Source organism: Ceratina calcarata, unplaced genomic scaffold, assembly GCF_001652005.2.
Source record: "Ceratina calcarata isolate Rehan_Ccalc_2016 unplaced genomic scaffold, ASM165200v1 scaffold132, whole genome shotgun sequence".
Taxonomy (NCBI): Eukaryota; Metazoa; Arthropoda; class Insecta; order Hymenoptera; family Apidae; genus Ceratina; species Ceratina calcarata.
In genome coordinates this window covers 333,783-345,519 of record NW_017134257.1, presented here as the reverse complement: position 1 = coordinate 345,519, position 11,737 = coordinate 333,783, and the positions used below count along the sequence as shown (strand labels likewise).

General features: G+C 40.4%; 1 protein-coding gene across 2 annotated transcripts in view; it reads left to right on the top strand.

Annotated features, from left to right (window-relative positions):
* The window catches only part of LOC108629297 (protein groucho), a 104,547-nt gene that overhangs the window by 36,870 nt on the left and 55,940 nt on the right, over positions 1 to 11,737 (top strand). The window contains exon 4 of one of the 2 annotated variants that reach the window (XM_018031900.2): positions 6,439 to 6,483. In XM_018031900.2, the coding sequence (XP_017887389.1) occupies positions 6,439 to 6,483 (45 nt within the window). Of the gene's footprint in view, positions 1 to 5,827; positions 5,873 to 6,438; positions 6,484 to 11,737 lie in introns of both variants that reach the window. The other variant, XM_018031895.2, reaches the window with a different exon arrangement.

The following is an 11,737-nucleotide window of genomic DNA, read 5'->3' as shown; positions in this document are numbered from 1 at the left end:
CCCAAAAGCAGTCAAAATGACTTCCTTGGGCAATCTAGTGTTAATTTCTCTATTCACTTTAATTACATTACTTAGAAGAAGGAATAGATTCCTTCTTCTAAGATTCCTTCTTCTAATTCCTTCTTTTCTACATAGAGTCCTTGCATCGTCGATAAAATGTTTACGGATTTGTTTCCGATAATAATGTTCAAATCGAGAAGTGTTCGCCGCTACGTTGGTCGTTCGTATTCGTTATGCGACAATACCGCCTGGCCACGGGGCATTACGCTTTTACGGCTCTTTCATGTAATTGTCGAGCTCGTGAACTTTTACGATCTCAGTGGTGATCGCCTTGAAGTGCATCGTCCGGTTGCAGTTTCACCAGCCAGCGTCCCATGCATAGATTCCGAGACGTAGTTTCCACATTCTTCGACTCACACGCTCGTCGCCAGTGCTTGAAAATCGTACTTTGCTTTTGCGAATCTGTTCTTGTATGCCCTGTCGAGCGTGAAGAAATCGATCGTACTTTTATTTGATCTTTATGTCTGATGTTGAAAAGGAGAACGTGTCGGTTGTGCTAGTAAACACTATATGTATGTTTTTCGATTAATATGAGTAAAGTAGTATTGGAGTGAGAATGTATCGTTTTTATTGGTCACGAATAAAACCGTAGATATATGTACATGTGTCAAACTGCATCTGAAAGAACAAAGAATAACGACGTTGAAAATTGTTAGAATCACAGAGACATGATCATGAAATCTGTGGAAGATGAGCAGTCTTGAGTGCGTCGTTAAATCATGACAGTTTGCGATTTTACGCGTTCGTCGTGTCGTGATTGCGATGAATTTCGTGGCCGGTGTACGACGACCAGTTAATAGAATCGTGTCGGCGTGAACGACCACGGAGAGTTCGGGTCGTTAACACCGCTAACGCCGTGTCCAAGCGTTATACTGGCACGAATTTATGCAATCGTTGTAACACGCGAACGTCGTGTGCACCTTCCGGTCTCAAATTGGCCCGTCGCGCCACGTCGTCCCTATACACATTCTCTTTCTCTGTCTCCTCCTCTTTCTCTCGTGCACGAGTTTCGGCCTCTTTACACAGAAGTATGACCCGAAAGGCCGCAACGAGCATGTCGGGATAGTTAGCTGGAGCATTTCCACTCGACTCGCCATAGTTTCGCTTGTTACGATGAAACGAAAACTCAAAGCTACAGATTTAATTGTACGATCATCGTTTATGACCGAAACTTAAATACACAGTTTCCGGTTAGCCGGGTGTAGCAGTATATCATTAAAATTTTAAGCTGTTTCATAATTGGCACTTATATTTCTAAATTTTGAACGCGTTTCACAAAATAGAAATTTCTCAATGGGAATTGTATGTAAACTCCAGTTGCTCTTTTCATCGCTAATCAGTAAATCGCATGCTCTCGTGATGAATGTGTGCACCAGAGTCGTGGTTTCAAGTGTTTTCCTTGATTAAATCAAAGAGCGAGAGGGAAAGGTCGAGAAAGACAGAGGCGGACTGCAGAGTGGGATCAAATCGAGGGCAAAATTTGCAATTCGTAGAGAAGAACAATGTGATAGAGCAGGACAGAAGTATTTTATGTAAGGGTGTTCACAACAGGGGCTGGTTCCCATTGAGGAAAGATATAAAGGGGGATAAGAGCTCGTGAAAGGGACGAGACAACGGGAGGAGAGAGAGAGAGAGAGAAAGAGAGAGAGCCGAAACGAGGTGTCCATTAGTCTTGCATATCTCGTCACGGTGCAGATATCGATCGCGATCGATATCGGTCGTTTATTCGAGAATGAAAGTACCACGCCGACTCATTTCCAAGACCCATAGGGATTATGCGATTCGAGGGTTCAGGCTAGCACAGCACACGATCCGGAGTTTCCTCGGTTCGTTTCAGATAATTCCTACTTTTTCTACCCCGCTGCCCTGCTTCAAATAAGATATATCTCGTGCACACGAATCTCCTTTTTCACACGAATTGAATAATCTTCTGTTCGTCCTTTCCGCACGTTACGTGCAAGATTTGGCTGCTCGGTTTCCGGGGCGGAAGCGAGCGACGGCGCGGGAAGAGGGTGAGAGTGAAAATTTCGCTTCGACATCGTCGCAGATTGAATTTCCGGGCTTAACTCGATAATGTGGACACGATGATGCGGCATAAAACTCTCGGATAGTGGCGTGAAGCTGGTTCAATTTGAAAATGCAAACGAACGGTCGGATAGAGAGGGTGGAGGGATAGGGGAAACGGGTGGTGGTGTGCGACGAATTCGAGCGAGTTTAATGGTTGAACGACGTTTATTGCCGTACCAAGCCGTTTTATCATCTCGCACCGAATTTTGTGTTCGCGACACACCTCTCATTCGTATTAACCCTTGTGCTATTAATTTTTTCTCTATAGCTACGCGTTACCGACGGGCTGGCATTTTGCGTCCATTATAAATAAATGGTTATATTTGGCGTGGAAAATAGAAATTGTTATCGAATTAAGAATTTAAGTGTTGTTTCATTTGAAATGTTTTATTCGATGAATTTTGACAAGTAACACGACTTATAAGATGCTTTACTCAAATTAAGGAATAAATAAATTAAATAATCTACGATGTATTATTATTGCCTTATTTTTTTTATAGTGCATGGGTTGAGCGTGTCTAGACCGCGAGTTACATTTCCAGGCTTACGATAATTAAGATCCTGACCCCTGCTATCGGGCACTCTCGGGGATGAGTCTATTAATTAAAGGCTAATTACTTCGTCGAGCTACTGCTAGAGAGACGATCTTCTTGTCCTCCACCCCTTCTTCTCGCTTATATGGGTTCTCCCTTCTATTATTCGAGGAACGATATCGTGTAATTAATTGAGGTGCGAGAAATGTTAATGAAAACGTGTTGCATTCTCGAAGATAAACTCATTAAAAACATTGAAATTAATAACAAAACTGTGTTCGTTTAAACGTTCCTCGTAAAAGCAACTTGGACTAATTGAAGTACCTTTACTAATAAATCTTCCTTATCAATTTTAAACATCGTTGTTTCGAAGTTACCGTGAAATCGGAGGTTGCGAAACACATTTCATTCACTCAATTAATCGAGTCGAGTAACTTAGCTGTGTCAGACGAAACCGCGTTGCAATTACGTTTTTCATCACGACGGAAGCAAACCATTAAACTTGAAATTTGTTGACTCTTACGGCCACGTTCTTTCGCAACAGAACGACGGTATAACTCAATATCAGTGTCGACTTTTTACGCTCGCCGAACGGGAAAAGAATTCCGCTGCGGGAAATTACGTTGATATATTAAAAACAGAAGTTTACGATTCTCGAGCAATAAAGTCCGTCGAGGCTGTATATACGTTAGCTTCAATGGAATACTCAATGGAAGCGTTTCGTCCTGCACACCGGTTGAAATTACAAAATGCTTTGTTTTTCGCTTGTAATTCGAGGATTGTGATTTTGTTACATTGAAAAACTTTTCAGACCTCTAATAAAAGATTCGAAATATTTGAAGTTAACGATTTTGTTGCAAGAAAATAGTGATCAATAAATGAAACAATGATTTGCAGAAATTCTAGGTATCTTATATTGAAAATTTTGTTCAATGCTTCAGACTAGCGAACACATTTTGATCATGTACCGCTCGTTAAAATAGAAAAATATAAATCCCTGAATGGTGCTTTTCTATCGCTACTGTTGAAAGATGCATATCGAAGGGAACGTTCCAAACAGTTCTCTTGTATTATACGTTCCATGGATTTTTCCGTGCTTTTAGTCTCTCGCCAGTTCTTGAATATTTGAAGCAGTACGTTTACAGATCATTGAAATAATATGTAATGTCGTACGATCTTTGTTGTTCTAAAATTGAAATAAAATTCTCAAATTTACGAGAAAATTAGTACTAACGTCCTTCTGTCTGCTTAGTGCTTTTATGTATGAGAAACTGGAATAAAAATACTCTTTAATTCTATTAAACGTAGATTTCTATCGTTTCGCTTCTCATTCTCTGTCAAGCGAATTTGCAAAGGGAAGTTGAGAACCGTCGGTTCGATGGATGAATTAGTTAAAGGATATCCGGTCTGAGATCTTGTACACACGATGTAGAAACGTTGTTACGAGAAACCGGTCTTGGACGTCGCATACCCGTACCGTACATGGTTCACGCACAGGACACGCGTGTACCTTCTTACGCACACAGATATTATTGTGAGGAGGGGTTGGTAGGTCAGAGACTATTCGTCCGTGGTCGTTTTTCTCATTTTCTACGCGCGTTTATCCTTTTTGACCGGCAGGATCTCACATTATGGCTCAATTTGGTCCGCTTTTCGTAATCTTGTTCGATCGATGTAATCTCTCTTAGTTGCTCTCGGAAGCCATGTACTTCGAACCCTAAAAATCATCGACAAAGGGTTCTTTTAGACGTTATTACGAATTCGAGCAGCATCTCGGTTTAGGTAACTCGATAATTCGATTAGCCCTTGGGAACCCTTCTGCTTGATTTAACCCAGTACGCTCCTATCTTCTTTCCTCTTCGTTCTTTACCTCAATCTTTTCTCTTTATCGATCAATACAATATAATAAACATCAAATTGATCTGAACGGTGCATCACGGTTAATCGTAATTATTTTAATAAAGTACTATATAATATAATAAATATAAATAATGTATATATAAAATAAATATAAATAATGAAGTAATATATAATATAATAAAAATAAAGATAGAGGCTGTGAGTACATTCGAATCTGCTACTTCTGCCGGCTAGAAGTTTATTCTTCGGTTCGAGATGTTGGCGAATAATTTATCCCCCGACTCTTGCTATCAATTCGTTTTATTTCGATCGTCCCGGACCAAGACTTTCTATACCCTTTCAATAGATGGATGTACATACATAAGCGGCAGTATGTAAATCACTGCTGTCGGAAGCAATTAATTCTTTAGTCATGGTGCATTCCAAAAAGTATAACATGTTACGCGCGGAACATTTGCAAGTCAGCCGACGTGACACTTTGGAAACCATCATGTGTTCTTTTATTAAGACAATATTTTTTATGAAGTTCGTTTTATATCAATATNGTATTGTTTATTTACCATCCAATAGAAAAAAATTGAAGATTCTTATTTCGTATGTAAAATATGCAGGATTTAGTTCAGTACGAGCTATTAGATTCAAAAGATATTCGGACGCCGATTATAGTCGGCACCCGTACTCACAGCACGTCGCGCGGTCGCCGACTATAGTCGGTGTCCGTAGCGAAAGGGTTAAGCCTAGAGCTTAAGTTAGATTCATTTTCGTGTATAAAGAATAACAGTTTCATGATATTATTAAATGATGAAATATGAAAGTGGTCGGTTTAACCTTTCGAACCACAGCCAGGACTCTGTGGTCACATCTTGTTCAAATTACTTTTTCCATAATTTTGGATATTAATGTACACACGTGGTATTTGTATTTCGTGAACGTGTCTATGAAAATTCGTGACTCAGGTGGTTAAAGGAAACAGAAGTAGTTAATAAAACACGCGAGACATCTGGCGTGCGTTTAAATAACATTACGCAATCTTCATTTTGCTATTTGATTGCGCGAATCATCGTTTCCAAGCAGTTTTCGCGGATGCATGTTACTCACGTCTCCCGCGTGCTTAATGCGCACGAAAGAGTAAATGAGAGAGAAGAACACGGGCTTTTATGTTCGCCGCTGGCGTATTATATCGCTACATAAGCATCGCGTTAATGCTTGTACCTGCACGCTTCTCTCTAATACTTGCATCCATCGCCCCTTTCGCCACTTTATATCTCTCACGTCTAATATATCGTGCGTTTTTTTTATTCTTCCAGTACTACGAGATGTCCTACGGGCTGAACGTGGAAATGCATAAACAGGTAAGTCTTTATGAATTTGAATTTCAAATGAACGTCATCGATAGTAGTCGTGAATTGCGTGTACAGTACCGTGCAAAATCTTTAAACAACTGTTGCCGCGCTCGTAATTGTATGTACAGAGTAATTTTACTAGTCGTTTAAGAATTCATCGGATTTAAAAAGCTTTTCAAATTCTTATATGAACTAATTACTATGAATTAATTATAGATTGTATTCAAATTTCGCAAACTTTATTGCGTCCAACAGTAATTATCGCATATTTATAGTCATATAAATAACATTACGCAATCTTCATTTTGCTATTTGATTGCGCGAATCATCGTTTCCAAGCAGTTTTCGCGGATGCATGTTACTCACGTCTCCCGCGTGCTTAATGCGCACGAAAGAGTAAATGAGAGAGAAGAACACGGGCTTTTATGTTCGCCGCTGGCGTATTATATCGCTACATAAGCATCGCGTTAATGCTTGTACCTGCACGCTTCTCTCTAATACTTGCATCCATCGCCCCTTTCGCCACTTTATATCTCTCACGTCTAATATATCGTGCGTTTTTTTTATTCTTCCAGTACTACGAGATGTCCTACGGGCTGAACGTGGAAATGCATAAACAGGTAAGTCTTTATGAATTTGAATTTCAAATGAACGTCATCGATAGTAGTCGTGAATTGCGTGTACAGTACCGTGCAAAATCTTTAAACAACTGTTGCCGCGCTCGTAATTGTATGTACAGAGTAATTTTACTAGTCGTTTAAGAATTCATCGGATTTAAAAAGCTTTTCAAATTCTTATATGAACTAATTACTATGAATTAATTATAGATTGTATTCAAATTTCGCAAACTTTATTGCGTCCAACAGTAATTATCGCATATTTATAGTCATATTTAAATGAGACATTAAAATATATATTAGGAAGGCATTAATTAAAATTCTGAACCAATCAGTATATTTTCCGTTAATCAAAACGTATTAATAATTGAACAAATAAATGAAGATGAAAACAGTATCCAATAAAAAGTAATTAAAATGCTAATATGTATATAAGTAATAAAACATTTTCTTTCTAGTAAATAGCTTAGAATTTTTGCACGATATTGTATGAGTAATCGCATATGTATACATGATTATGTGGATGGTGTGAGCGTGTCGTACTTGCACGTGTACCGGTAGCTCAGGTATATTTATTATGTAGTAATTACTTCGTTGACTTAACACGCGATAGTTCGACGTGTTCCGGCTGAAATTTATGTTTTCATTCATGACGCGTAAACGCTCGCGCGGATTGGAGCGAGCAATGTCCGTGCGGCGACTTACTAATCGTTCAGTTTCGCACGCGTGACCCTTAATCTGAAATTAAAGGAAGAGGAGACGTACTGGAGAGAGAAAGGTGGAGAGGGATGAAGAGATATGATTCCCTGGAAACCCTCTGGCTATTGAATAAATATGTAAGCGAGGTAATAACATGCAAATCGCGCGGGGGACGACTTCTTCTCAGCGACTTCGGGTCTGGAAAAAAAACCAGCAGGCACACCGACTTTATTACGAATTATTGAGCGTATTTCCGCGCCCCTGGGGTGCTTGTTTGGTTTCGTGCGTGGGCGGACGTGTCACTAGAAGCGACAAAGTATATTAGTGTAAGTGGATTTTTTAAAATTGATTTAAAGGATTAAATGCAGATTAACTTCTTGTATTTTAATTGGATAAAACGTGTTTAATCTTGCAAAGAGTTTGTCGCTGGCCTTATTCAAAGGTGCATTTCATCCCTTCTTTATTTCTTTATTACTACGATTACGTCATTTTATCTTAACATTAACAACATTTATTGATAAACAGAATAATGGCACAAGGTATGTGTTTTCTATTGTACTCTATAATATAATACTAATAGAATCCGAAATAGTTTCAAGTATTTTGAAGAAAATTAGTACATGAGTACAAATAGATATCCGTAAAATTAAACAGAAATCTGAATGTTCCTATTCGCACTTGAAACAAAATTTTGCGTTCGCCTAATAGTCTCTATTTCCTCTTAATGGTTCCTTAGCAATCTGTTTACCGGGTAAACAGGCAGAAATAGAATCGGAAGTGGCTCGTTTAATATCGGGAATTAATCCAGGGGTGAAGGAAAAAGAGAGAGGAGAAAAATGTAATGGACTCTCTTTTTTACGGTGGAGGGCGACGGCGGTGCTTCCCGTCGAAAACACATTTTCGATATTAATAAAGGCAAGTACCGTCGCGAAATTTGCATCACAAAGATCCTCCTCGCCGTGTTTTTCTTGCGCCGACCCCCCCAGCCATCCATATTCATCGCGACAATCGGCCGATTTGAATTTCCCGTTTTCTCGTCGCTCGATCGTGACCGCCATTGTAAATATCCCGATTTTTCTCTCCTTTCAAGCAGTCCTATTCCTCTCCACCCTCTGTAACCGTTCCTCCCTTTTTCAAGAATAAGGAGAGAGAAAAACAGCGTCGTTCGTCGCGCCGGTATAATTTGTTGGCGAACCAAAAGCGGTTGTTGGTACGCCGAGAAACCGTCGTATTTCATTTCGCGCTCGCTTTTATGGCATTCCGGGCATTAAACGTCGTCAATTACCGTACACGTCTTTGTCTGTTTTTACGCAGAAGATTCGTTTACGAGGCACCGATCATGAAAATTTATCGAAACAGCCGAGAGACCGCGAACTTCGTTGTCGATCTTTTAACAGGAAACACTTCTTTACGTTCGGAACTCGCACACGGTTCTTGCACGGTTTCTGTGATGTACAGGTGCTATACAGGCAAACAGGTTTTCTCGATTGTATAAAAGGAAATACCGGAGAAACGGTCTGATGCGGCGAAACGTGATATACTGCCGTTCAAAAGTTAATACCTCGAAATACGTATGTAACTAAAATACGTATGTAACTAAAATTTTTCTTACATTCTGTTTTATCAATTATGTTGAAGAATATTTATATTGCATATTTCACTCTTCGAATGTATCATGGTAACTTGAATTTAAGATATCAATTCAAACGTGAAAAATTGTTTTTAAATATAGAGAACTGATCAATTAATTGTTTTCTTTTATAAGTGAAATTTTATTCAAAATAAAACATTGAATAGAAACTATACGAGGGGGAGAAGCTTTTGAAAGGCCTTGTATCTATCCTCAGCACGTACATCTCTGGGAATCTTGATCGAGAATACTCACCGAGGATAAATGGTTATTTCCTCTGTTCGCATTTTCTTTCTATCGCGTAACCCGTTCGCTCTTTCACCTTGCTCACGATTTTTCTCGCCTCGGCTGCTTCACCTGAACTCGTTCCGTAAGCCAGCTTCCGCGTCGACGTGCCAGGAATAATGCCCGCGTTTATTGAATATTTAGCAGCCGGGCTCCCGCTATTTCCTTTGCTTCCGGCGGTGTTCTTCCCTCTTCGTTCCAGCATAACTCGTCTCTTCTCGCTCCGGCCGGATGCACCCTTCAAATCGTAAATCGGGCTTCGTGTTCGAGGGAAACCCTCTCGTGGTGAATCTCGCAAGACAAAATAAAGGAGAAAAGTGAGAAAAGAAACATGAGCATAGTGCCAAGTGTAACGAGACAATTTAAAAATAGATTTGTAAAGTTATATTCTTGCATACTGGTTTGATGGTTCAAGGGGAGGATAACATTTTAGAGTGCAAAAAGTTAAAGGGATGAATTCTTTGAGGTAGAAAGGGTGCAATACAATTTTGTTAGACGCAACACTGTATTAACTTCTCAACCAATTTATTGAAACCATTTAAATGAAACGAAAACCAAAGAAATTGACATTTATAACAGTTTCTGAAAGAAATAGACTATATCCCTTTACGAGAAGTGTGATATCGGATGTGTGAGAAATTGTTAACACGATCGTATTTTTGTGGCGTAATTTCACGCCCGATCACGTTTATAAAAGGGAAGCCAGCGGTTTCGCCCCCTCGCGCTCGCTACACTCGAGGCTATGAATCTAATCGTTCGCATTTATGACGAGTCTGGTGTTGTCGTTCACGTGGAAAAAGAACGAACCAAAAAAAATGGGGAGAAAGAAGCAAGAAGAATAGGACAATTGGCAGTGAGAGCGAGAGACGAGAATAGCTCGCGAGCAAGGGACTGACGCGTGGGGTTAGCTGAGTAACAGCTCCGACGACGCGAGAGGGTAAAATATATACGCATATCGGATGGGGAAACGCGCGGACGTATGTATGTACATACGTTTCGAATCGAATTTATCGGGCGTGTATTAACGTGGTCGGGCTGTTGGTCAGTCTGGTAAGTGTCTGCAAATGGCGGTGTAAACGCGCTCGATTTCGCTTCGATGTAATTAACGTCGGGTAATTCCCGACAATTACCGTCATCATCATCATCCATCAGACCGCAGTCGACCTGTTACGTTTTCCTGTTATATACCTGTACGATAATTGTCGTCTCGAATCACTGGTCTCGCATCGATGCTCGTGCCAAACGCACGCTCATTACAACGGAATGCTCGATGATCGGTTTCTCCGTACGTTACAGTAAAAGCGGATGCTAAAGCGAACGCAGACCGTTCCTAACTGATGCATACCTTTATCCAAGTAACGCGAACCCGATAAAACCTCGAATTTAAAAGCAAAATAATAAGAATACTGATTTAGGGGTAGATTTAAGAGTTCATGAAACCATTTCGAAATTCATCGCAAGCATTAATTGTCCTACAAAATTGATTATTTTGTTATAGAAAAAGCTGATTGGATTCTATATAAGATCTAGTTTAAAGTGAACATGCAAGGTTTTGAAGTCCTCTTCCCAGTGCAAAATTTATTTCATCGCTTTCAGAACGGAAGTATAGCAAGGCAGTATTTTCGAGTAGCCTTTTTACGGACGTTTATTACGATCGTTACGACTAGTCTCCTGTCTGCATTGAATTTTCATTCAATCATTTCAACGCGTTGCGACTGGTTGTTGTTTCTTCCTTTATCTGGTAGCTACCATTGTTGGTTGTTGGTTGTTGGTTGTTACCGTTGTACGTGGTGCGCGTATTATCACCGTTAAACGATCAACGCGTTTTTATTCGCGGCAACCGGCGCGTATTGTAAATGTTTTCAGGCATTACTCTCGATTTTGCTAAAGCTATTACTGGCAGCTGCAGTTACGCGTCGAGCAGTCGGAAAATTCACGCATGAAAAGTACCGGCGGCCACCGAGAGTGATTCGATTTCGTTGTTTTGCGTTCGACTCGTTGCGTCTGCCTCCTCTCTCCCCCGCGTCCGTTCCCAACCCCCCCGCTTCCGTTTCGCCAACCGCTCCCAGTGGCTCGCGCCATGTTCAACCCCGTATAGTCTGCTCATTATTCATTTATCGGTTTAACGAGTACATCCGCGAAAAAGCGTTGCAAAATACCCGGGCCGGTCGATACCGCGACCCAAACCCACCCTTTCGTCGTCATCCTCTCGCCCATCCCTATCGTATTTTCTCTACTAATTTCCTTCCTGCGCGGATTTCACGCGTTACACTGCCTACACTCGCGTATTGCAATTTTTTCCAATTTAATGCTCTCCGCTCTGGCGATTTTTCCACAGAGTTGGAAATTTTACTCTCGGTTATTGAAACCGAAGCTTTTATTAAAAATATATTTTATTAAGTTGTTGCGCACTACCTTTGATGCTGTACGTAAACACATATCGGGGAATTGAAAAGGGACGCGGTATATCAGGATTCTTTTATCGATTCGATCGGTCCAGAACAAGGTTACGAAGGCTACTGAATGGTCCTCCCGTGTTCATAAATCTAGGATTCATCGCGGTCCTACAGGGTCGTCCTTTGTTCCCCTCTCGAGCAGTCCGAAGGGGACGAAAAAAAATTGTAGTCGTGGAATCTCGTCAGG